Consider the following 27,526-nt stretch of genomic DNA (forward strand, 5'->3'; position numbering starts at 1 on the left):
GCTTTACTTAATCCTATAACATGTACTTCAAATAACTGAATATACATACCCATAATTCTCACAACTAAAATGCTTACCTGTACTTGAAATTTTTCAGATATTTGAAATAAATCCAAATGTCATGACTGAATGACTGAAGCTATTGTGCTGATCAGATGGATAGCAGTCACCTCCGTGTTCACACAATCATTAATGACGTACTAATTCCCGGATGCAGAAATTTTAAGTATTCATTCTATCTCTTGGGCTGAGGTTGACGGCACTGATAGTACATCTTCATTTTCATTTTTTAAAAAAAATTAATTAATTTATTTTTGACTGCCTTGGGTCTTCGTTGCTGCACCGCGGGCTTTCTCTAGTTGCGGCAAGCGGGGGCTACTCTTCGTTGTGGTGCACGGGCTTCTCATTACGGTGGCTTCTCTTGTTGTGGAGCACGGGCTTTAGGCACGCAGGCTTCAGTAGTTGTGGCACGTGGGCTCAGTAGTTGTGGCTTGCGGGCTCTAGAGCACAGGCTCAGTAGTTGTGGCACACGGGCTTAGTTGCTCCGCGGCATGTGGGATCTTCCCGGCCCAGGGCTCGAACCCGTGTCCCCTGCATTGGCAGGCGGATTCTTAACCACTGCACCACGAGGGAAGTCCTTCATTTTCACTCTTCATCTGAAGTTCACATACATAATCCAGTAAAGATGAATGAAAATCGACTTTTGCCTGTACTTGTATCAAATTTTCCTAATGTAACTTTTGTGCTGCCATCGATGTAAATCTTGGAAATATTCTTTGGTGTCTTATAACTCTACAGTGAATGCTTATGTGTAAGCCAAGTTGTAGGCACTTTTTATGGGTTTAATCTTCACAATTCCACCATTTTACAGGTGAGGAAACCGAAGCCTGGAGCAGAAGATGTCACATTCTTCTGGTGTAGGCTGACGTGTACATCTGATTTGCAGAACAAAAAAAAGTGAAGAACCATCCTTGCAGATTCACACTAACTGGTCTGCAAGGCTGAGTGAGCTTTGGGTCTGTCTTTTCTTAAGAGGTAGGAAGTGGCATACAGAACTTGAAACCTCTTTTTTTTTTGGGCTGTGTTGCGTGTAATCCTAGTTCCCCGACTAGGGATTGAACCCGTGCCCCTGCATTGGAAGTGCGGAGTCTTAACCACTGGACCGCCAGGGAAGTCTCCACTTTATTTTTGAAGGAGCTCTTTAATTTCTATGTAACCAGACATGAACAAACACTGCTTCTCTGCCCTCATGCCAATACCCAGCTCTATGCCCTCTCTTCTACTACATTCTTGATAACTTGGATGAGACCCTTACCTTAGAGGGTGTTTCTGCCAAAATAAACCTAACATTTTCCATTTCCCTGCAATGGCTTTCGCCTTTCTTGAGTACCAAGATGCCCACCTTGTCTTAGCTGTACTGGTTGATCTTACATCTTCACTTCCCCACAAACTGAGTTTTCTTTCAACCTTTCATCATGGCTCCACACTGGGAAACTTAGGTTCTCTTCCTTTCCAGCAGTCTAAATCCCGTGCCTTCTTCATGGATCCCCAGTCATTTGTTCCCAGCTCCCATGTCTCATATTCCACTTATGTGTATGTTACTTGAAATGCCTCTAGTCTTAAATCAAGGTGCCTGAAGAACAAGATGCTATGTTAGCATCTGCTGTTTACTGCAGATAGATGTGGGCAAGCCTAATCCAGTAGGTACAAATCAGTAATTTCTGTGAATGGGTTTAAACGTATTATGTTGACTATTTAGCTACATAAGGATGGCAATACCTGTCTTTCTGAATGGTTTTGTAATGGTGCTGTCAACTTGAGAACCGAAATACTTTACAAAATACTCACTTAAAAAAAAACTAGAATTGAAAAAATTACACTAATAATTGCAACAAATTCATTTCCTAGTTATTTCTTTTGTTATCTGCTGAAAATATCTATAGGTATTCTGTATGCAGTCAGTGCTCAGAAATGCTTAGCTAGGGACATCCCTGATAGCACAGTGGTTAAGACTCCACGCTCCCAATGCAGGGGGCCCAGGTTCGATCCCTAGTCGGGTAACTGGATCCCACACGCGTGCCGCAATTAAGGAGCCGGCGAGCCACAACTAAGATCCGGCGCAACCAAAGAAATTTAAAAAAAAAAAAGAAAAGGAAAAAGAAATGTGTAGCTAGCTATGGCTCAGTATCAGGTCATAATAGGGCTACAAACAAAAGGCAGGTGCTACTTAGAACTCAGCTAATTGAGATATTCACACAGATGGAACAACTGGGATAAATTAGAAGGCAACAAATAGCAAATATTTACTGAATACTATTCTGAGTCAGGCATTCTTCTGAATGTATCTCATTACTTCATTCAGTGATTCACAATGAGAGGCAGATACTGTCCCTGTTTTATAGCTAGGGACACTGTGGCTCAGCATTTAAGTCACACTCAAATCACACAGCTAGGGGAGGAGCTAGGACCTGGACTGAGTACAACCACTAGCTTATAAAGGCAGATGTGACCTCAACTGCACACAGAGATAAAGGACAAATGAGAAAGTAAGGTTAGTGCAGATTGGGATTTACAGGGCAAAGCCCCGAGTTCTGTCATCACATACTAGTTTCAAATTACTTGAGTCTCTCCTAAGATCTTATGTCCTAAAACCAAAGATTGATTTTGTTCTCTACTTTACCAGTGCTATGCCTGTTCTTTCTGGAAGAATTTAAAGCTAGATAATACACTCCACACTTTATAACCCAAGCCCAATGGGTTATAAATGGCCCAATTTTACAACTTTATAGGATTTTGAAATCCTACAAGTGATACAATTGATAATGTCCAGGGCATAGATTAAAGATTTATGAAACTGACACCAATTATTGTTCATCTTCTTCTTCTTGTAGTCAAAGAGATCTGGGAGAATATCATTAAGTAAAATAATGCAAACTCTGAATTTGTCACAAACATGGAGCAGGAAGGAGCTAGAGCTCACGAGGTCATCCTCCTTCAAGTCAGGAGCACGCTGCGGGTAAGGACACAGCCTATGCCTCAGGGCCAGAGCTCGTAGTGCAGACTTTGCTCTTCTCTCCACAAGCAAATGTCGGTTCAAACAATCCCTCACTAGGAGGTCCTCTCCCAACTCCCTAAGAGACACCAGTTTTTGATATAAGAAAGTGCTTTTCAAATGACACTCTCTCCACCCACTTTTAATGTACCTGAGAGATTAATATGCATTCGACACACTTGTGACAAATATAAAAGGACACAACACTGTGTTCCATATGAATTAGGGAAGGGAGAAGAGAGCAAAGGTCTGTGTATAAAAACACTGGTGGTTGATTTAGAATAATTTAAAAAGTAGCTCTTGAATTTTACCGCCAAGTTCAAATGAACCCAGATAAAAAGAAAACTATGGATACAGATGATGTCACAACTCATGAAGTCCCACACCTCCCTAAATAGTAGGGGAAGATAGTTCAATCTCATCGCTCTACTTCAGAAACTTAGTTATATCCAGGTAAGAACTCGAAGAATATGAGCATCCATATTATAATCCATCTTAGAAAACAGACTATTTGAAGGAAGACAAATCCAAATTGAAACTGTGTGGTTTCCAGAGCAATTTATTCATTAAAAGCTACTCAATATGCCATCAACAGTTCTCCTGTGTGTACTGTGCTGATAAACTGACACTGAGAGAATTTAACAAGTTCATCATTTAATAAGTCTGAATTTATTTTCACCACATGGTATTGTACATGGTCATCTGTTGAAACAGATTTCTTTTGAACAGATCTTAGTTTAAAAAAGTCATAGATACTGTGAGTTCTGTATAAACTGCTGGATAGTAAGTTAGTTCCTTTGTTTTGACTTATAAGCCTCAACTTCACCGCAGAATAAAGAATGTAGGCCAAAGAAAGCATAATCAGTCACTCGTATAGAACAGTATTGTTTCTATAATTTGAAGCTTTCTGAATGGACGGGTTCAGGCCTGATGTAACTGTAAAAAGATTACTTAATGAATAGGCTATATGGAAATCGTACAAAATGTTATTAACTTTAATCATTAATAGCTTAAACAGCACTATGTTACTAATTGCTATTCAAACTCAAAAACCTGTTTTTGAATCCCCAAAAAGGCGGCAGATGTACACAACCATGCCACCTTGTACTTAGAGGAGTGTCAATATATATTTCAACAGAAACTTTGGCTTCAGGAAAGAGTCACAAACATTTAAAATAATGGCTTTAATCGTCATTTTAAGTATATCGCAGGGGAAAGTGTGCTTTAATTAAATATACATACCAGTGATGCTGGCAAGGTTGAAAGTTACTCCTAATGTTGATAGCTATAAAAACTAGCTTGTACATGATAAGACAATGAGAAAAAAAAAGCAATCCCTTTGAAAAAAAAAACAAAAAAAGAGTTCACAGTGGTTTGTATCCAACAATATGCATTTTATGACAATAACATGTACAGATTGAGCACCCTAGGGCTCTCTTTATATCCTAAAGAAAGTGAGCATTTACATTATTCATGGGTTGTACGGAATTAAAAAAAAGATCAGCTGTACGCTCACCCCTTAGAAAGGATAAAATGTCCTGGGGTGTACAGCTTTAACACCATCATTAAAGTTGTTTGCAAAAAGGAACAGAGAATAAACAAAACAAAACATTTTTCCTTGGGAGTGGAGAGTCTTTCATTTGCTGTTATAACCAGCAAATACTATTCATTAAGTCAAAAATGGAAGGGGGGGGGGCCCACAAACACTTTTTGAGCAAGCTGACCAATACACATTACAGTTTTAAAAATGAGGGTTATACACTATATGTTACAAGTCCGAACTAGGCAGTGTCAAAATGACATCTATTTCTTTGCTTGCTTTGTGATCATACCCCTTGGAGGTGTTACGGGCCTCGTGGCATTCGGCTTCTTTTTTTCTGCAGGTTTTAAAATCTGCAAAGATTCAAAAGACCATGCATTTTAGGAAATACACTCAACCTCAAATCTTAAATTTCACTCAAATCTTTTGTTCAGAAAGTTTTTTGTTTAAAACGGACCCAACAACTTGGAAGGCCCCACTGGCATATTAATACAAACCAAGCTGACAAACATTTTGGTAATAAATGCTCTGATGAACAGCTAAGATATATGAGCTGAACAAATTATTTTGCCTCTGGATAAAACGCCAATTTTTGGAAGTCACACCTTTAGGTATCCCTTCTGATGGGGAGGGGGGGAAGTTCTTTAGAATAGTGTCCCTCAAACCCCTAGGGCAGCAGTTCCCAACCTTTTTGGCACCAGGGACCGGTTTTGTGGAAGACAATTTTTCCACAGGGCGGGGCTGGCGGCGATGGTTCAGGCGGTAATGCGAGCAATGGATGAGGAGCGGTGGGGAGTGGCAAATGAAAACTCAGTCGCTCACCCAGTGCGGCCCGGTTCCTAACTTGGCCCCGGGGGTTGGGGACCCCTGCCCTAGGGAATCTTGTCACAATCTCTGGGAGCTGCAAGCTCTCCCTGATACTTGGTTAAACACAAAAAACACCTGTTTTAATTCAGTTAACTGATGACTGCCACATGAGTTCAGTGGCTGTATTTTTGTTATGATTGGGCTAGCCTGAAGTCATACAAGTTTATTCATAACAAGTGAATGAGAAAAAGATTGAGGTAGACTTCATGTGTAAATGATTCTTTTGTGCCAAGTGAAGGCCAAATGATGTCATGGTGAATCAATAAGAGGTTTTATAGAAATTAGACTAGAGAAAAGTGGTGGGAGAAGTGAGTAATTACATAGCACATCTGGCACATGGCAGTCAGTATTACTTTCACGTGCAAGTGGTGATTTAATTTTAGCTGAACGTTGCACTGACACTGTAGTTTTAGACTTATAGTAAAGGAGCCATAAGCATACGAAGCTAATATACTGCGGTTTTTATGTACTTAAATAATGTAAAAACCGTTAAATTCAACACTGGAGGAAGGGTTCTATGATAATTTTTTTCCTTTAAAAGGAATTCACTCATTACTGAACTAGGACAAACACCAGTTAAGGGAAAATAAAAATTCAGTCTACTCAACATAAATGAATAGTAGGCAGAAGGAAGTAGCACTTTTTAAAAAATCAGTAAAATTCAGACATAATAAAAGGAAACAATGCTGAAAGCATCCTCTACCTGAAAAGAACACATTAGTGTTTCGTCCACACTCATCATGGCACCTGCATTGTCAAACTCTCCACAATAATTGGGTGCAGAAAACAGAGTGACCAACTGCCTCTTTGCAAAAAATTCATATCCATCTTCAACCACCTTGGAGAGAAAACATTTTCAATATAAGGAGGTGCAAATTTTAGGTGGGTAAAACCACTCTTCAGTTTCCCGTTGAGCCTGATATCCTGTAGGTCACACTTCCAGAGACGTTTTGTATAAAATAAGCAATACCTACCCACCAAAATCAACAAGGAGAATCTGTGCTCACACACATGCTCTTAAGTGTACATGTAAAATTCAAAATCAATACCTGATGGGCTCTACATATAAGATCCAAATCATGCTTATGGAGAAATTTTGCAACCACTTCTGCACCAAATGTGAAGGACACTCCTCTGTCATTTTCACCCCAGCCTAAGACATCTTTATCGGGGTCAGACCACAAAAGATCACAAAGAAGACCTTGATCCGGTACATCAGTTGGTCGCATAATTCGCCGAATCTGCTCCATAGATTGAAGATCTGGTGATAAACCTAGTAAATGAAAAAAAGAAAAAAAACTGAAGAAAACAGAACTCTAAAAAGGATGTTAGACCTGCTGTATAAAAAAATAAGGTAAATAAAATTCAAAAAGTTTTAAAAAATAATAATAATAATAAAAAGAAAGGCTCATGTAGCAATGCTCCTTACTACTTAAAATAAATAAATAAAAATAAAAATAAAAAGGATGTTACCACTGTAACAGCTCCATTTGTCTACAGAGACACCCAGTGACTCTTACAAAGGCTTACATTAAATCTTTGGCTACGTTTTCTTATTTAGCTTTGGTCAAACAAAGGCAGGGGGCACTGGAACTTATTACATGCACTGATTTGCAAGGCACAGTGTGCTTAAATAGCATATGGAAAGTTACCTCAACATACAGAGCACCCTGGTGACCATTTGTAGTGACTGGGCATAGAGGATGCAGACACTCGGGTGATGTAGCTTTCTAGGAAACCTGCGCTGTCCAAGGACCATAAAGTCTATCAGACCAGCTCAGATGTAGCTGACTCTCATATGAGTTTAAAACCACATGCCCAACTCTACCAAAACCAGTTTAAGTATATAAGGAAGGCAGGGATGGTGGATTTATTAAAGTATAGTGAGTTGGCTCTTTGATGGTTGTCTAATTTCTGACCACAGATGAAAAGAAATCAATCCTCTTTGCAATTATTATTTTAATTACATCATATACAGCACAACCACCAAGCAAAATAACTTTTAACATCTAGGTCAGAAAAATTTCTGAAAGGAAAGGATCAAAAACAGACCAAGGGGAAGTCTATTCACATTTTCAGTATCCTCGAGGATCTATGGTACAGCATATTAATTGTTTATTTTATATTCAAAAATCCTTTTGCTCTCTATTTTCAAAGCTGTTACAGAACCCTTAATTCCCTGTAACAAATCAATTGGGTACTCTGGACTTGTATCCAAATGATCCTGGATGTGCCAGAGTGGACCCAAGATGTAACACAGCAATATAGGAGTTACCTGACAGAGGAAGTCATCCCAATGATAACTCATTGGGATGATAGATGTCAAAGTGTACACTCCTTAGAAGAGATCAAAATCTATGTGGAATTAAAATCAGCCCACATACCTCCATGACAGCAGAATATTTTCTCATCCACGATGGCTGCTATCGGTAAACAGTTAAAGCAGTCTGTGAAAGTTTTCCATAGTTTAATGTTATATCTTCTTTTACCTGTAAAAATTTTGGGATGGTTAAAAAGAGACTGGTGTTCTGTGGGTACATTCCCTCAGGACAAGTCCTCCAAGGCAAGGTTCTGACTACCTTAAGTAAACAAAAACTATGCTTTTATTAAGAAAGAGAGAATCAGATATATATAATAACTTGGAGATGTCTGATTTATAAGCAACAACTTACAGTTTCATATGAAGTATTTTAAAATTCCATGGAAGTCTGAAATCAGAATTCCAGATATAATGATTAAGGATAACCATTAAATCTCAACAATGATTTGATAACACCAGCTCTGTTTGAAATCTAGTCTGTTTTGTCCACTCTCAACCTGCAAGTAGGTTCCTATTTCTAAAGGCAACTAAGAAGAACTCACACATGTGCCATTATAATCTTCCTTCTGAGGAAGCCTCTGAGAGTTAACACCCATCTCATCTCCCACCACCCTCAATAAGCTACTGGAACCATTTAATTCCCAGCCCCCCTAAATATTCTAGTAGGAAGCACAACGACTATAAAGGAATACAGATTGCTTATTACAGGCACGCCAGGATAGCCCTAACATGCTGCACAAACACTGAGAATGCCCCCCACCAAAAATGTTACAGGGTCGTTATATTCCCACCTCACCAACCCATATATTCCATGCATTCTGGAGTCATTGTGTGCTTTGAACAGAAGCATACCTTTAAGGCACTGTTTCCACAGGAAAACTATGTTCTGAGTAAAAAACCCACTCATAAACCCTGGAAATACAAATCTTTCTGAATTGGATGAGGAAGACCCAATTGTCAGGGTGCCTTCGTCTCCTGTACACTCCATACTAAAAAACACCAAAGGTCAAAGCACAATCTTACTCCTAAACCAAGAGTTTGTCCTCAGTCTCTTCTCCATTTTTATCCTGTGGACACTGAAAGGTTTACAGCTTTCAATGTACCCTTTCTTTTGAGTTCGAGAAGGGCCCAAGCAACAGGCTTCCTGAACCACATCTTCCACTCCACTGCAAATCAAGTCAGGGAGAAAGTTTAGCACAGGTTTGAAACGCAATGCAAATTTAACAAACATTTGACTTCTCCCTTTGCAGAGGAGGATTTTTGTTTTTTCTCCTAATAGTTTATGTTTCTCTATGACTGGGTATAACCCTCACCATGGTTCACCCTGTTTTGTATTTCTTTGGAGGCCACTAATTCCCTTTGTCCCATATCTTCCTTCACTGGAGTTTTCTGGAAGCTTAACAGAATTCCTCTCTACAAAAGCATGAAGGGGAACCTGTGCACCTCCAATTTCCAACAATGGTAATAATACAAGAACAGGGCTGGGCTGGGCTGTCCTAACCCCTATGTATAAAAGTGATTTGGTTCTGTCTCCATTTTCTACTGAAGCCTGTCTCTGAACAACATTCCAATGGCTCCCCTGGATTTTTCCTTTGCTCAGATGCTGCATTTGCCAGTGCCAACAGATTCTCTTCCTTCTTGAAGTCTGCTTCACTCCTTGATTCTTTAGTTTCACAACGCACTCCAGCTACTCTCATGGATTCCTTTGCTATTTTTGTTGGCTTCTCTATCAAAAATTAAGATCCTTGGGCTTCCCTGGTGGCTCAGTGGTTAAGAATCCGCCTGCCAATGCAGGGGACATGGGTTCCAGCCCTGGTCCGGGAAGATCTCACATGCCGCGGAGCAACAAAGTCCATATCCCACAACTACTGAGCCTGCGCTCTAGAGCCCACAAGCCACAACTACTGAGCCTATGTGCCACAACTACTGAAGCCCGCGCGCCTAGAGCCCGTGCTCCGCAACAAGAAGCCACCGCAATGAGAAGCCCGTGCACCACAACGAAAAGAGTAGTCCCCGCTCGCCGCAACTAGAGAAAGCCCGCGCACGGCAACAAAGACTCAATGCAGTCAAAAATAAATAAATTTAAAAAAATTTTAAGATTCTTCCTCCTGTTGTCTCTGAGCATCAACTAAGTCCTCGGCTCCTGCTTCCTCTCCTCTCTCCATTTCCTCCCTAAGGCCCCTTCAGACCACTAGCAGCATCTGGCTCCAGGATTCCTGGATAATTGCCAAGGTCTCTTCAAGCTTCCAAATCCTCAGATTCTGAGCCAGAACCCCTAATGCAGTTTCCTATTACTACAGACCAGACAGCTCTGGTATCAGAAAAGGATAACACACATTCACATTTTATCCAACAACAGATACCTCGGCTTTTCCAGGACTACAGTCATAAAATTGGGTGGCGGGGGAGAAATTGTAGCATAGAGTGCTTGTTACACTTAGGAAATAAGTCTACCACATAAAACAGTGGTTTTTAAATTGTTCCATGGACATTTCCATTTGAATAAAATTTTTCAGTACAATAAAAATTTAACAAAATTATCAAAGTTTTTAAAAAAAGTCGGCAAAGCATCAACTGAAAGCCACCTAAGTCAAGGACACTTTTAGGCCCACAAATAGACTGGGTGGCAAATTATACCTGCCTGATGGGAGAGGGGAAAGCTGGAGTACAAGGTCATTACATCAGTCTTGAGGACGAACAAGAGTCAAAACTGATTCCAATCAGTGCTGACCTTCTAAATCATAGGGCCTCACATTAAACAGAAACAAAAATGATGTAGCCAATACCCTCAGACTGGGATATATGTCACAACGAAGAGATCTTATGGATTTGAACTTCATTAATGAAAACATCAAAATACTTGCTAACAGCTGTGTAAAAAGGAACCTGTTCTAAAAAGTAGTACCTGTAACAAATACCTAAAACACAATGTTATAAAATTCTCTGCCTCTCATTTCATTACCTAAGGAGTAGTAACTAACTGCCCTACTAGTACTTCTCTGATAGACTCATTGTCAATATCAAGTATCTTTCCTGCCCAACTCAGGTGTCCCAGTCAGTTCAGAACCCACAGGATTTTTCTTCTTGATAACCCCTCCTGCCTCATCCTGTTTTGTTTTGCTTTTAATTTTTTACTGAAGTATAATTAATTTCCTCCAGCCTCATCTTATGAGCTGGGTCTCAGGGCCATAGACAAACATATATAGTCATGTAAGAGGCTGCGAGTACGAGGGCCAAGTCTTTTAAACATAACCTTTCTAGCAATGTACTTCTAACAAATACGCTAGCTGAACACATCTATGTGAAACTGAGATGGAAAAACACCATACCCTGAGAGACTATAGGTTATTATTACAGTCTAGGGGAGGGTCACAGTGACAATGCTTTACCAGTCTTGTTATAATTATACTGGCAAGTGCTAGTAATTCAAATTCCTTTTCCTCCCAGCCTGAACCCTCCCGCTGGCAGAAATGATGAATACAAAAGGAAGATGGAGGTAAGGATTTTTTTAAATTAAAAAAAAAAAAAAAAAAAAAATTTTTTTTTTTTATAGTTACTTAAAAACAGCAGCACCAACAAAAAAACTCTCCACCAAAACTGATTATTTTCAAGGCTTTAAGAAACTTGTTTCTGGGACTTCCCTGGTGGTGCAGTGGTTAAGAATCCACCTGCCAGTGCAGGGGACATGGGTTCGAGCCCTGATCCGGGAAGATCCCACATGCCACAGAGCAACTAAGCCCGTGCGCCACAACTACTCAGCCTGCGTTCTAGAGCCCGCGAGCCACAACTACTGAAGCCTGTGCGCCTAGAGCCCGTGCTCCACAACAAGAGAAGCCACTGCAATGAGAGGCCCGTGTACTGCAACGAAGAGTAGCCCTGCTCTCGGCAACTAGAGAAAGCCTGTGAGCAACAACGGAGACCCAACTCAGCCAAAAATAAACAATAAAAAAAAATATATATAATAAATTTTAAGAAAAGACTCTTGTAAAAAAATAAATAAATAAAAAATAAAAGGCTTACTTCATTTAAAAAAAGAAACAAAAACTTGTTTCTGTCAATTATCAACTCAAAGTGCACCTTCAACTAAATAATCCAAAATGGGTCATAAAATGTATAAATTATACAAATATTTTTAATTAGCTTTTTTCCCCAATTTTGTTTTCTCCTTTCAGCACAATTTCAGATAGTAACTGCTATTTTTCCTGGGGTGCAGATGTGCCAGAAGGAAAAAAACTACATTACAAATTACAAAAAGTAATTATTTGTATATTGCAAGTTTCCATTTATATGAAATGCCTAGAAAAGGCAAACCTATAGAGACAGAAAGTAGATTAGTGCTTGCATAGGGCTGTGGTGATGGTTGCCTAACTATGAATTTACTTAATCACTGAATTGTACACTTAAGATGGATGAAGTTTACAAAATGAAATTTTATCTCAAAGTTGTCAAAAACGAAGCTAACTATTTGGACAGATTCTCAGAGTTGTACTAAGAATTAAATTATCTGTGACTATTTATCACAACAATTATCTTAAAGAAATCACCACTGTGATCGCTACTTCCTAATCTAATCATCACATCATACAAGAATCCAGGGCATTATTATACTGCAACGAGTGCTATTTTTTACCCCAAGAAAGAAAAACCAGGATAAAAACAAGTTAATGAAATAGTAAACATGAGAAATCACAACACTACATCTAAACTTGCAAATCCTAACAGAAATATGTTCAGTTTATGACCAAGAATCTCAATTTGAGTAAATCTTCCTTAGACATAGAAAGTACTTACATTCATCATAAAATCCATAAATTCTATTGATGCTGGCACATTCGTGGTTTCCTCTGAGAAGAAAAAAATTCTCGGGATATTTGATTTTGTAAGCCAGTAAGAGGCAGATGGTCTCCAATGACTGCTTTCCCCTGTCCACATAGTCCCCAAGAAACAGGTAGTTGCTTTCTGGCGGGAAACCACCGTACTCAAAAAGTCGAAGCAAATCATAGTATTGTCCATGGATATCACCTAGAAGCAAGAATTTTGTTACACAGTGTCTGCATACACATAGTCCAAACCACTAACATTACTAATTTCCAAACTTGTATCATATTTAGTTCAACTGAGCTTAGTGATAATTTTACGTGTATGTGTGTATCCAGACTCTCACACAAAACTCAACTAATTGGGAATTTATTTTATGGAAAGGATTATTAATGCCTAGGCAGGTCTTCTTGCCAAGTAACACGGTTTTCCTTTCAGGTTGGCTGATCAATATCAGATCTCCGACAGCGCAGTCTCTGGGGATCGTGTCAGCAGAAGTGCTGCACTCTTAACAAGCCCTGGCCTGGTGTGAACAAAGGTGTACACACACTACACCCACCAATGCATCTGGCTTTCAATGTCTCCCTGCTAGATAATGCCAAAGAGCATTTTACTTAAAAACAAAAACACCACAAGCTTCATCAATGCAGTCAAATATGTTAGAAGAATAAATATAGCATTTCTCAGATAGAGTTTAGTTTTTATACCAGTTATCTGCATCTATCATGTAGAAACAGAACTACAAAACGGCATATTTTTAGGCATAACCAGTGTTGCTTTAAGCTTAAATATAATCCCTATATACTCATAATTCAGGCCTTTTCTTAGCTCTCCATTCTGTTTCATTTCTTTCCTTTCCTCTGCAATGTTTATATTCGTTTAGTGAAATAATTTTAAGAAAATGTGAAGCACATCTAAGCACATTAAGTCCATTAGAGGTATTTATTCTAAAGCTACAATTATTTAATTTTAAGTAGTTCCAGGTTACTCATAAATGGTAAATGATTTTGTTGGCTAACACAAAGTCATCTATATATCCTTGACTCAGTCAATCAATCACGTAACCAAAGATAACTGTTAGTGTGCCAAAACTTACCACATATTTTGAGTGGTGCTTCAAGTTCTAGTAGGATAGGCTGACTGAGAAAGATCTCTCGGGACTTTAAGCACAGTCCTCTGATTTCATTCTCCTGTAGCTGGACATTCTTACCAGGCTTGGACCCTCTCACTGTAGGGGAGAAAAACCCCAATTCAGTCAAGAGAAGTCAAAATAAGATTTAACGTAAAAATTAAAAATATCGGAAAAGGTAGAAGTTTTAAATAAAGAGGAGGCAAAAACAGTTTAACTACTTTCTGGCTAGGCTTTATTTTCAGGACACTTATAAAGAACATGATTTTAATGCTTAATTAGAATCTTAAAATCTTAAGACAGGATTTCAGAGATTTAGTTGCATTTTCTACACCAAGGTAAGACTTCTTTACAGTATCCTGATCAAGGGGTCATCCTCTCTGTGTATGAATACTGTTAGAAAAGTCTTATCGCTTGTGAAATCAGACTCCCCCTGGGCACAGCTCAAGGCCTCAGTTCTGCATCCAAGACATACAATTGGCCTGGTTCACCTATAACCCGCCCACCAGGCCAGCTCTTTTTGCCTCTCATCTTGTCTTCTCTTCTCCTGTCTTATAAATGAATTAGTATTTGTGTAGCAGGAGATTTTAGAGATTGCCATGTTACTGAGTTGGTTCTAAGAATTCCTCGTTTTAAAATGTGAGATTGGAAAAGCTCAGCTCTCCCCTCTCAATCAGTGTTTTTCAGAGGTCCACAGGTCTCTCAAGGGTCCCAGATTTATCTATGAAAAAACTTAAGTGTTGTTTTCATTTCATTAAAACACACTGTACGCTTGCTGTGCATATTTGGCTGTGCAACTTTCTGGGCCTGCATTTGTGAATACAATCATGCCTGTACAGGGCAAAGGATGTCAGTGTGTACTGTGAGAAAGGTTTCCTAGTAATTTGAACAGATAAAAATTGAGAAAAGGCAAAAAGAAATCATGGCACAGCACCAAGTGTCCTAAACTCCCAAGTGCCCGCATCAGAGCACTCTGAGTTCTACTCACTATCAAAGTGAAGTACTATCAAAGTGAAGTACAAGATATCCTCTGGCCTTATAACAATTCATTTATCAGCAGGTAAGTAGTAGTAGGAAATAAAATTGTTTTGATTCCAGTTGTAACAGACTAGACAGTTATTAAATACATAATAAATAGCACTGAATTGCTAAATTTACCTTAATCTCACAGTTATGAACTGGCCTGCTTGCCAAAAACTCGCAGTCAAAGCCTTAATACTTGTTTTGTACAAGATTTATGAAAGCAAGCATTCTCCAAACTAGAATTGAAGCAAAAACACCGGACCAGACTAAATACAGAACTAAGGCTACATCTTTCCACCATTAAACCCAATATAAAGTGATGAGCAGATTAAATCAATGCTGTTAATTTAAATTTTATCAGTTTTGGAGGCTTTGTTTGTATTCAAAATCACAAAATCATTTGGCCTAATAGCTGAACAAGAGCAACAGGTTTAACTGGTTTGTATCTAGCTTTGTTCTGTAAATATTTAAGTAACATTACAGAGTAATAAAAACTACAAGTAAAAAACTCTGATGTCTGTTGAGAATTTTTTTCCATTAAAAAGGACTGTGTCCAAGTTTGAGAAATATTGTCTTAGGGGAAGCCATCCTTCAGCCTGAAGAGCCACTGAAACTGAATTCCCTGAAGAATCAAGTTTTGAGCAGAAATGGAAGGGTGTTATTTTTTTTCAATGAAAGACAATAAATAAGAAAGGATGACACGTGAGAAGAATCAAACTCTTGAAGGGCACAAAAAAAAGAAAATGTTGAGTGCGCTGCATTGGGAGCCAGAAGCCCCAAGTTTCTGTCTTGATTTTATAGCTTGGGCAAATCACCTCTTTGGACTCCAAAATATGTAACTAAACTAAATGACTGACAGTCTCATTCTGATCAAATATTAAGAAACAAGAAGCAATTAAAGGGAAAGCATAGTAAGGATAATCTTTTGAGGGAATTATGCAAAACAGACACATATATAATATTTACAATAGCAACTGAGCTATTTGTACAACAAAAAATGATTTTTTTTCAGAACCAAAGAAATTTTTTGTCTCTAGACACACAAAGGAGAGGACTCAAGAAACACTCTCAATGGAAAGATAGTGGGATCCCTACTTCACTGGCCAGAAAACCCCAATCATTAGTGATTTTACCACAAGTCAGCCAGAAGCTTGGGCAGACTGCCCAACAGGAAACTTTACTTTTGGCTAGGAGACTCCTAGATGCTTCTGGTTTCAACCGGAATCTTTTTCAGCAGAGCCCCACACCTGTAAGTGAATAGCCCACTCTAAGTCTTTTGGGAGAATATGTAATAACTGACTTACACCTATAAGGAACACACAGGCTATTCTTTTAATATGAATGCTATCATATTACACCAATGCCATCAGATTAAATCAATGCTGCTAATATAAATTTTACTGGTTTTGGAGGCTTCCCACTACCACCGTTAGACATAGTTCATGGTAATTTTAGTTCTCTTATTCTGTTTGTCCCTCAAGTGGGAGTGTACAGAGATTAGTAAAGAACAATACTAACAATTTAAAAAGTATTCCTAATGTGGAGTGAGGATTTTTTTTTAATTGGGGTACTGTTGTTTTACAATGTTGTGTTAGTTTCTACTGTACAGCGAAGTGGAGACCCCTGTGCTATACAGCAGGTTCTCATTAGTTACCTGTTTTATACCTATTAGTTAGTGTGTATGTGTTAATCCCAATCTCCCAATTCATCCACCACCCTCCGCCCCGCCCCTTGGTGTCCATACGTTTGTTCTCTACCTGTGTCTCTACTTCTTCTGCCTTGCAAACAGGTTCATCTGTACCATTTTTCTACATTCCACATATATGCATTGGAGTGAGGATTAAATGCAGTTTTTCCAGAACAAATCAAGATTTATTTTATATTTGATGAACAGCACTCATTAAAAACAACATAGTCCCAAAGCTTCTTAAATTCCCTACAATCAGCTCAAAAAATAAAATTATAAAAATAGAAACTGCCAAAACCATCTACCAACTGGCGAATACCTGCTCATCTTTCGTGACTGCTTAGATATCACTTCACTCTGGAAAACCTCTCTTAGCCATCTCCTCTCCCCTCAACAAGCCTGCTTTATGCTTTCTGAAATGCTCTCACAACACCTGGTCACTGCCCAGCACACACTGTGTATTATAATTGCCAGTCTGTTTCCACCTATTCATCTGGACCTCCTGGTAGAATGTAAACGCCAGGACCACACCACTTGCTCTGCAGTGTACATGCCCATGGTCAGTACATGGTAGGTGCACAAAATCTGTTGCATGAATGAAGTCTGAAAAAAATCTCTGTTAATTTGTGGCATTACAATTAGCGTGCATTCCAAGCTATATACTTTTGATTAGCAAAAAACAAGAACAAAAATTGTGTCTGTGCCTTAAAATTACAAAGCAATAGTGTCATTTCCCCATAGGCTTTACTAGAGTTTCTAGTTGTGAAAATTTAGGATTACTCTTCAATTTCAAGTTGAAGATAATTTATGCAACAGAAGATAAAGATTTCAAAATGGGTTTTGGCAGTCTGAGTGAACACTGCAGACATTTCTTAAAAATGGCCAGTTAGCTAACAGCATAAAAATCTACTTTCACTATTTTCAGTGTCCATCAAATAGAATCATGCATTAGTTATAGCTAACACGAACCGAGCACTTCCCAGGCTTTATACTGCCATTCAACACAACAATCCCATGACGTTAGGCACTGTCACTTCTTTGGGTTACAGGCTGGAAGAGGCTCAGTGACTTGGTCCAAGATCACAGAGCTTGTAAGGACGACACCAGGCCCTGACTGACTCTAGGTCTGAAGCAGTGCTTCCACCAGACCACCCTCCCAATTAAGAATTTGTTCTTCATCTTGAAAATAAGTTTAAAATATACGGTATTAACTTAGAAACAAAACAACTGAAAGCAAGTAAACTAACACATAACTGTTTTTGTCATTTTACCAATTCATAAGCAATAATAAAGATGAAAAAGTGAAAAAAAAGGAATTTGTTCTTCATTAAACTTCTAAACCAAAGGAGTTTTTATAGGACAAACTACTGAAACTCCAACATACAGTCATTGCTCCCTAAGAAAAATTTGATATGGGATATAAAATCATAAGGCATCCTTACAAATAGGAAGCATTAAATAAGAACTAAATGATGTAATCTGTTTAAGACTTTCAATATTCAGTTTTACCATGCTTCATTCAAATATTCAACAAAATAGTTGCTGGGCACCACTACATGCCAGACCCTGTGCTGGATGCTGGGGATACCCGGGCAACAGGACAGACAACTCTGTCCTTTTTCTTGAGAGGTTTACATTCTAGTGGAGGATGCACAAAATAAGACAAACTAGGTAACCGCAGATTATTATAAATGCTGTAGCTAAAACTCGCCATCCATAAAAACTATGAAACTAAAAGTTTATCTCAGGGACATCTTCAATACCATTAAAAACACAAAGGCTTGAATATCTACTTTATCGCTATTAGCTACAAAGAAAAAATGCAAACAGTACAGCTCTGCTCAATAAAATCAGTCACTACTTTGTGGTTTAAAACCCTCACTGTGCTCTGTGCATGATGGGAGAAACCTACACAAAAAGGAGACCCTAGGTGGGAAACTCAAGGGCTGTCTCCTCATGATACCTTCCTAAGTAGTAGTTCAAATTGCATGTATCAAATTATTTCAACAATTGCCAACAGAATCCAAAATACTCCAACAAATAAGAATTCCATTTTCCAGGTGGAATGTTTCTCCTAAGTCCAGGTGCTAGGCACTGCATGGAAATAAAATCAGCAGGCACAGTGAACATATGTAGGTTAGTGATTGATGTATCAAAACGGTCAACTTAGATCTTAAACTCAGATCTTAAATGTGTGACTTCTCTCTCTTTTTTTTGCTGCACCACGCAACTTGTGGGGGAACAGCTTATGGGATCTTAGTTCCCAGACCAGGGATTGAACCCGAGCCCTCGACAGTGAGAGCTCAAAGTCCTAACCACTGGACCGCCAGGGAATTCCCAAACGTGTGATTTTTGAGTGAAAACTTTTCTTTATCTGGTTAAAATGGTAGATTCAGAAAAAAATGCACTATGGCTGTTACCAGCAAGGACTGCTCTGTTCTGACTTATCTGATCATTTATCTATCTGGCAAATCACTAACATGAGCACATGATAAAAACTCCCATGCAATTTTACTGAAAACAAACTGATAAAAACCTGATATAATAAAAGAATGTCACTGGTGATTATTTGCAATGCCAGCTTTTTCTCACATAACAACATTAACTTTTCTGACAGACTGGTAACAAAGCAGAGATGAAAACCATAGAGGGAAATTTAAGACTACTCCGGGATTATTTATGAGGAATAAGCAAGTATTCTTCTTGCCCCTTAACTGTTAAAAGAAGATCATAGAAAAGGAATAGCATACCCACCAAAAAGCCTCAGCTGAACTGTAATCTAGTTTTAAAACCTAAAACTGGCACAACCGGTGTAAAAATAAATCAACAGAGATTTTGCTAATAAGATAATCCTATTAAAGTAGGTGGCAATCTTAACAATATGCCACATCATATTCACTTCAGTGACAATCAATAACCTCACAATATTTGACAGATTTAGGAAAATAAAACCTCAAACCAAAACAAACAAAAAACAGTGAATATTTGTAACATTAAAACTTTCCTGCAAACAATGGAGTTCTTGTCTACAAAAAATATAAGCCACAAAAATGTTAATCGAGAATCACTTGGTTTCTCTGCAAAGTCACCAGCAGGAAGACATCCACTTTCTGGCCATCTTAATTTCTAAACCACCCCTCCCCCATCTTGACTTTCCTAACTGCTGGTGTTATACTTTGGGCATTTAAAGGTGACACCAATTTTCTCAAGGCAGATAATCAGGATATAGCTGCAAAACACTGTCTATTGCTCTCAGTAAAGAACCTTGAGTTTTCTACACCTAGAGTGAAGCCAATTTATTGAAAAATGTTTAACTCTCTACAGTCTAGCCACCAATTCTGATAAACTACCACTGATTAGGCTTCACATCTGAACCTACATTTGTAATGAGTGGTTTTCATTTTCATAAGCCTTAATATCAGTGACATACACTCTCCTCTAGATGAGGGATGCCAGTAAACCCCAGAGTAGGGGTGAAATTGGAGATTTCAGATAAAACATCAAGGCAATTAAGTAAATCATCTATTTTTACAAGCTTTGGATACAGTGGTCTGATCCTAAAACGTAAAAATTTGTCCCAGAATTCTATAAACTCCAAAGAGATTGAAACCTTCCTTTTTCTTCTTGAATAAGATTTTCCAGTTTTCTCACTTACAAAGCAATTCATATCAGAATATTACCTCCTTCACAATTCAATCTTTAAGGTCTACTAACAGCCGTGATTGTAAATTAAGTGAAATGATTTCCCTGCTTCAAGATCAGTAATCCTCACCCTAGTCAAGCAGACTGACTGGCACTGGCACATGCTTTTGCAGAAATAGGTTATTATAGGACTGCAGTTTCCCAGATATAAAACAATCTCACCAACCTCTACCGCAGACGGGCAACCAATGCATGGCGCAGCATGGCGTGCATTTCCCCAGCTTGGAGGAGGAAAGCCTGGCCTCCTGCTCCTGGGGCTAACATTCCCTCCCTCAAGCACAACAGAATGACACACACCATCCCGTTAGATTTCACTGCTGCCTCCTGCTACTGACAGGCGAGGAGGCACTGTGGGCAGAAGGAGAGTAATCCTTTCCATGCCGTGGTTTAGGATTGGTGCAAGCTGCTGATCATGCCTCTAAAAGAGCTTTCTTGCCTTACCTTATAGGAGAGGACGCAGCATACAACTGACATGCGGGAGTTCTTGTAACTTAGAGTATTAGTAACACACTACTTTAATATTACTGTCTTTATCAACAAAATGCCCTATGATCATTGATTCCAAGAAAAGCCTCTAATGGGTAAAATTATCTGATGTGTAAAGAAAAAACAATTGCAGAGGTCTCATTAGGAAAAATTATTTTTGTTTTCTTTGGTCAGCATTTTCAGATTTTTCTTTCTTTTTGCCATTACGTTTGTCCTTTATTATCTTCAGGACCACTGTCTTTTAAACAATATACGGTTACAATATAACCGTTACCACTGTCTTTTAAACAATATACGGTTACAATATAACCGTATTTCATTTCACACCGAAAATCTAAACACATGGGTTACTTTTACAAGTCAGAGGATTAAGTTAGTAAATGCTGTCTGAGGGCCAGGGCAGAGGTCATATTTAAATCACTAAAGCAAGTCAAGCAATTGTGCAGAGCTTGGCACAGTCTTTCAGTGTGACAACCGCCATCTTCAGAGCCAAGATGCTTCTGGCAAATCAGGATGTGAAAATAAGTTACAACTGCCTGCTTTGCAAGAAAATCGCTAGCCATCACTGCTCCCTGAACGAGATCACTTACAAAGTTACTCTGCCTCAAACATTGCTTTTCTCCAACACAGTAGGACTATGAGACAAATCAGCAGCTGGCTTAGTCTCTAAATCCGAAGTTTTACTGTGCAGTTATTTAAATAAGTGAACATGAATGATACGAAGGAGTGACAACCTTAAGGTTTTATCACCCACAAGGCAGAGATCTTCTGAGGTGGGTTGCAGAAGTGATGCCTCCTTAAGGAAAATCTACTAAAAAGTTTAGAGTAGAAAAGAACTGCAAAGCTGTAGTGACTAAAATCTAAAACCAACATGGTATTCTCTTAAATAAGACTTCACCAAAAAAAAAAAAAAAAAAAGACTTCACTTTTGAATGGTCTTTTTAGTACTATTACCGAGCTACTCCTCACTTAGCTTGTACAGTCCTCCACCTTAAAAAAGGAGACAATCTCTAACATGTAAACAGTTCTAACAAGGCCACAAAACTCCCATTTCCCTCCATTTTCAGATATACTCAAATCTTAATTAAAATTTTTAGAGGAAAAAGTTTGTGGGGCATTAAAAAAAGGAATCACAGAACTTATTATCAACCTTTTCTACCTTGGATTATATATATACTCAATGGATCATTTTCAACCATTTCTCTGCCAATTTAACATTGATTAGAAAAGAAGGAAATTTATGTCTGTTGAGCAGCTAGCTTATTCCCGAGGAATTAAAACACAATGCTTTATTAATTTCAATGAAAAAAATGAAATGTTAAAAAAATCTGGTTTTCAAGTACAAAACATGTATAGAAATTACTAATAAACAAAGATTGATTTCATTATAAATGATCCAAGTTTATCAAGGCAAATTTCTTAGCACAATTTAAAAAACAAGATTAAAATTAACAAAATGTTATATGAATACAAGAGTTATGGGCAACCCTGAACTTAACAAGACTTAACTAATCTTAAAATTCTAATGTTTCTAATCCAGATTCCATTTTTTCCTGACTTCTCAGCGAAATGAAGCCAACTCTTAACTCGTCACACGTGTCCCTGCATAGATATGCAAAATTTACAATTTTTGAATGAAAAAAAGAATTTTTAAGTTCTTTTCTTATTGCTAACTGTTTTAATCTGTTTCTGACCCACTGCTGCCTCACATAAATCAAAGAACTGTAGTAACTAGTATTAAAAGTGTGGTTCTTCGGTTCGCAGGGCAGAAGTTGAGACACAGATGTAGAGAACAAGCGTACAGACAACACCAAGGGGGGAAAACCCCAGGGAGGTGGGGATGGTGGTGTGCTGAATTGGGCGATTGGGATTGACATGTATACACTGATGTGTATAAAACTGATGACTAATAAGAACCTGCTGTATAAAAAAATAATAATAATAAAAAAAGAAAATAAATACATTCATGAAGGTGCAAAAAAAAAAAAAAAAAAAAAGTGTGGTTCTTAAAATAAATGCCAGGTACTGAACAAATAAGGTTTTCACCCACAAATGGCAGCAACATTTCAGGGGTCTATTTAATGGGTTTTTCTTTTAAGAAACTATAAAATGAAAAAACCTTACAGAGATTAAGTAGAGATATTTTTAGGAGTTTCATTCTAATGACTTAATCAAAAGATCTGCAAATTCTAACACCAGAACTGTCCAACTGTTTATGCTCTCGACTCCATTTCTCACAGCATTTATAGTCCAACAATATTGTAGAAATGTACAAAGGCAAAAAGCAGTTAAAACTCAGCCAAATCTACATTATCCAGTATTCAAATTAAGAAAGGGATGTGAATTATTTCAAAGTTTGGAATTAGATGTTAGTATTAATAATACTACTAATAATAGATGTACTCTGGAATTTGGGGGGTGGTGAGAGGTGATTTCATTTCGGTGTCCCTCCTTAAAATCCGAACTTCATCCGTCTCCCACATCAATATAAATCAATCGCCAGACACCTCACGAGTCTTAGGTCAGCCAGTATTTAAGATGTGTTTTAACCTTTGCTCAACCACTGGACACCTTCTTCCTTCATACATAGGGTGACTTGAATGACTTCTAGCTCCTGGCTGCCTGGGTTTGAAACTTGACTGTTACTGTGTGACCTTGGTCAAGTGACTTCACTTCTTTGAGTCTTATTTTCCTCTGAAAAACAGTAAAAAATAATAGCACCTACCTCGTAAGGTTGTTGGGAGTATTACATGTAATCTGTGTAAAGTGCTCCAAAAAATGCCTGACACACAGTAAGCGCTTTAGAAGCGCTGGTAATATCATGACTTTATTTATCCGATGAGCGCAAAGCGCTTAACACAGAGCCTGGCACATTGGAAAGATCCTAACGAAACTGTCATCACTGCTGGCTTCTCGGTTCAGAGGCACGTTCAGAAAAGAGCGCGGAGACCTCTTCAAGATAAGGACAACTTAAAAAGAGTATTTGGAAGGGCAGGAGGAGATGAGTTCCAACATCTCCTTGAGATATGAACGTTCGTCACCAAATAACAAGTAATGGACCCCTCGACCCCAGCCTCACAAAAAATAAAAATGAGCAGGATAGGAAAGAAGCCCCCAAGCCCGGTGGAATCCATATCCCCATCATGTTGCTTTCCAAGAGAACGAGGACCAGAAAGTTCGTAACGTGCCGTCCTGTAAGTTGGACTGGGGCCCCCAACCTTCATCCAAAGATTGGTCGGGTGTGCGGGGCGCACTGGGGTACGTACCGGAAACGTGGGGGTGGGGAGCGGAGTTTTCAAATTTCAAGGCCAGTAGGAAGGCTGCACCCTCGTGCAATGAATGAGTGGAGCCAGGAGTGTCCGCGGGTTGGCCCAAGTGCGGAACCCCGGGCAGCCTCCCTCCCGCTGCAGCCCCCGGCCCGCGGGCGAACTCGCGGGGCTCACTCCTCTCGGCGCTGCAAGTCCAAAAGGCCTCCCAAATCCCCCTTCCCCCGCGAGTCCCCGGAGCCGCCCGCCGCCCCCTTCACCTTCCAGCAGCCGTTGGATGATGCTGTCGATGTTGAGTTTATCTATATCCGCCATCGCCTTCCCACCGCCGACCCTCCCGCAGTGGCGCCGCCGCCGGCTCGCGCCCGGGATTTACACCTCCTTTCCCACGCCACGAGCACAGAGATGGTGGTGGCGGCGGTGGCAAAAGCCGCGGCGGGTCCCCCCCAACCGCCCCGCTCCCTGCTTCCTCCTTCTTTCCCCACTGGAACCACGAGAAGAACAAAATGGCCGCCGACTCCTTAGCCAGCCTCGGGAGGCGCACGGATGCGCGCGGGGAGTGCAGCGGCCCAGCCGGGACTTCTTTATGGGCCATAGGGCACCCGGGAGGGGGCGGGGCCAGAGCGCGGGAAGGGGGCGGAGATGGTTGAGCGTAACTGCGACAGCGCGCGGAATCCTTCCGCCAAACGGGCCGAGCAAATAGGCCCCCTGGCGGGAGCGTGAATTACAAAGTTGTACGCGGGAGTTAGGGTTGGAGGAGAAGATGCAGCTGTGTACCCGAGGATTGCGGGCTCCGCGGGACGCTGTTCACTGGAGCCAGGTTTTGCAGACCTGGCCATGTGAAAAGCCCACGGAGGGGATTCGGGAGTCCTGGAATCTCCCCTTAAGATAAATCTGGGGTGGAGGTGAACAGGGAGGATAATAAAGAGAGGTAGGTTGACTTTCTTTGGTTTCAGATTTGCTGGGATTTGGAGGAAAGGGAAAGGTTTATTTGATGACTAATAAAGAAACTCCTCTCCCAGGTAAATAAAAATGTTAAGTTATTCTTTCTGAGTGTTGGAAATATGGGTATTTGTATGTACGTTTTTTGTGCGCTCTGTAACTTACATTTGGAGAAAAAATTTTTTAATCCACCCTCAACAAAATTTTATCATCCCTATCTTTGGATTGTCTTTCTTGAACTCGGGAAGTTATAATCATCGGAACGGTTACCCTGATTCCAGCCAGAACGAAGACGAGCGAGCGTGTGCAGCAGATAAAGGGAGAATTTGCAGATTTCGCGCGTCGGAGCTCGAGGCCGGAAGAGAAGAGCGAGTGTGCACCCACGGGCATTGCGGGCGGGTCTCGGGTTCTACAGACACCCCGGGAAACTTTGGCCCATTTCCTTTGGCTTCCCAGTCTCCCCAAGTGCATCTCTCTCTAGGAGACCCCTCCAAAATGTGCCACCTCCGGGGGCTGTATGTCGCTTCTAGCTTGGTTTTAAAGTGCAGTCTACACTCAGCAAACACATCTGCTCTCTTGCATCCTGACCTTTTCATATAACTGCTTTTTCCTGCAGCGCTTCACAGTTTGCAAAGCCCTTTCCCTCCCCCTAGAGGAATTAATTTTGTTTCTGAAGGCACGCAGGATGCACGAATTCCCATCCTGAAATGCCATCGAGGTGATTGCACCACCCGGGCATCCAATCTCAAAATCGGTGTTCCTCCCCCCCACCCACGGGGGCCCAAGCAGTGGTGGGGCCCAGGCTCCTTGCACATGGACCTGTGGCCTCCCTGCTGCCAGCTTGGGGGCGTTAGGGTTCAGAGCTCCCCTTGCTTGGATCAGCTGCTCACTCCACTTTCCCCAGTCACCAACTCACTCTCCCGCGCTGTAGCTCTGTTCACCAGAAGACACACAAGTGTCATTTGTCAGCTCAGGGCACAGAGCCCAGTTGGTGACATCAGAGTTGATGCCGAGCGCCGCTGTGAACAGCTGGCTGTCAAGGTCAGGGTGGCTCTCCCCGGAGTCCACGAGACTTTGGGCTCCTCCAAGGCACATATGGCAAGGGCAATTAGAGCAGGAATATCAGACAGCGATTCATTCAGCAAATATTTATGGAGCACCTACTCTGTGCCAGGCATTGTTCTAGGCGGAGAAGCAGGGGTGAGCAAGAAAGACAAGGCCCTTCTCTCATGGAGAGTCATCTAGTAAGCCAGACAGACAAAAAAACAAAGACGCAAATAAAAATAGCAGCTTCTGATAAATACTAGTGGAGAAAAACAAACACTGCACTTGTTTTCTTTGTATGTGTCGAAAATTATCTCACTGAATCCCCAAGATAATCCTAGGAATTATGTACTATTCCTAGCACACCCATTTTACAGATGAAGTGAGACACACAGAGGCTAGGTTGTTCGCTGAAGGTCACACAGATAGTAAGTTTCAGAGCCACAGCTGGAAGTCAGGACAGCCAGAAACCAAAGCCCTTGTTCATATTTAATAAATTCCCACTGCAAATCCCCAGTACCTAGCACAACTCTGGCACACACTAAGCACATAACAAATGTGGGAATGGTCTAAACACATCTCTATGGACAATAAGAGTACCATAAATTTCCATGCGCAAAGTAGCAGGTGTGTTAACATCTGCTGACATCATCAGGGCTGGAGGAGAACTTCAGACTGCACTGGGACACGGGGAGGGCCACATGCCATTCTCTGCCAGGCAACTCCCCTCCAGAGTCCAGTTTTGCTGAAACATGTCTAAGAAAATTAGCTGGTTCTGAGCCTGAGAGTGGCATGAGCTCACAGGGTAGGCCTGAAGGGCTCCCAGAAAATAGCAAACAGCTCTGGGAGGAAAGAATGTATCGCCTATTGACTTTTTTCTGCTGTTATCAACACTAAGGACTAGCAGACAAACATTTGCCAGAAAGGCTACTGTTCCAACAGGTGGAGTGTCTCTTCCCTCCTCTAGTTTGCCTATAGTGAGGAGAATGGATTAAAATGTACTTTGGGGGGACTTCCCTAGTGGTCCAGTGGTTAAGACTCCCCGCTTCCACTGCAGGGGGCACGGGTTTGATCCCTGGTCAGGGAACTAAGATCCTGCAAGCCGCGTGGCGTGGCCAAAAAAAAAAAGAAAAATGTACTTTTTGAACCGTCTTCCTTGGATGCACAGAGTTTTCTTAAGGGCCTGCTGAAGATGATGGGGACCTGATGGGGTTCTGATCCCCGAACCCTTGAGTCAACCAAAGCAGAACCATGGCACACAGTAAGCACTCAATCAAAATGAACTGTTATCACTATTATCTGTTTTAGACATTGAGCTTCCATGTAAGGTTTGAAGAGAGGGGCTGTAGTGAAAATATTTGAAAACCAGTAGTATTCGTAAGGATGCTTTAGCCTTTGAGGGGGAATCTTAGTGACTAAAGGGACCAGGCTAATAACATGAAAGAATTAAGCCAGTTGGATAGGAACTGTGTTAAACTGAAGAGCACACACCCCAGCTCTAGTCCATTGGGAGCCTGTGGGAAACTGAGGCCCACTGGGGCCAGATCCTCTTGAGTTTTCAGGAGAACTTGGGCATCTGAAGTTTGATGTGAAATGTTACAGTTTTTAAAGTTTGGTCATGAACTCAAATTCTTCTAAAACACTGTGTAA

The 27,526-nt window shown here is 40.3% G+C and overlaps 1 protein-coding gene across 2 annotated transcripts; it reads right to left on the reverse strand.

Annotated features, from left to right (window-relative positions):
- Positions 1 to 3,593: 3,593 nt before the first annotated feature.
- Positions 3,594 to 24,395, reverse strand: PPP1CC (protein phosphatase 1 catalytic subunit gamma). 2 transcript variants are annotated; one of them, XM_068563369.1, is made up of 8 exons: positions 24,151 to 24,395; positions 13,694 to 13,825; positions 12,571 to 12,801; positions 7,844 to 7,948; positions 6,509 to 6,732; positions 6,163 to 6,297; positions 4,885 to 4,945; positions 3,594 to 3,988 (listed from the first exon to the last, which is right to left on the reverse strand). In XM_068563369.1, the coding sequence occupies exons 1-8, from the start codon at positions 24,203 to 24,205 to the stop codon at positions 3,918 to 3,920; spliced, it is 1,014 nt and encodes a 337-aa protein (XP_068419470.1). In that variant the 5' UTR covers positions 24,206 to 24,395; the 3' UTR covers positions 3,594 to 3,917. The 2 variants fall into 2 exon arrangements, with proteins under 2 accessions (XP_068419470.1, XP_068419469.1); XM_068563368.1 differs by having other exon boundaries at positions 3,594 to 4,945.
- Positions 24,396 to 27,526: the final 3,131 nt, after the last annotated feature.

Source organism: Eschrichtius robustus, chromosome 14 (genome assembly GCF_028021215.1).
Source record: "Eschrichtius robustus isolate mEscRob2 chromosome 14, mEscRob2.pri, whole genome shotgun sequence".
Taxonomy (NCBI): domain Eukaryota; kingdom Metazoa; phylum Chordata; class Mammalia; order Artiodactyla; family Eschrichtiidae; genus Eschrichtius; species Eschrichtius robustus.

Coding starts and splice junctions, on each gene's coding strand:
- PPP1CC (XM_068563369.1), bottom strand. CDS start 24,205: ATGGCGGATATAGATAAACTCAACATCGACAGCATCATCCAACGGCTG. Junction 7,949..12,570: donor TTATGGATTTTATGATGAAT/GTAAGTACTTTC, acceptor AAATTTTTACAG/GTAAAAGAAGATATAACATT. Junction 6,298..6,508: donor TTATATGTAGAGCCCATCAG/GTATTGATTTTG, acceptor TTTCTCTCCAAG/GTGGTTGAAGATGGATATGA.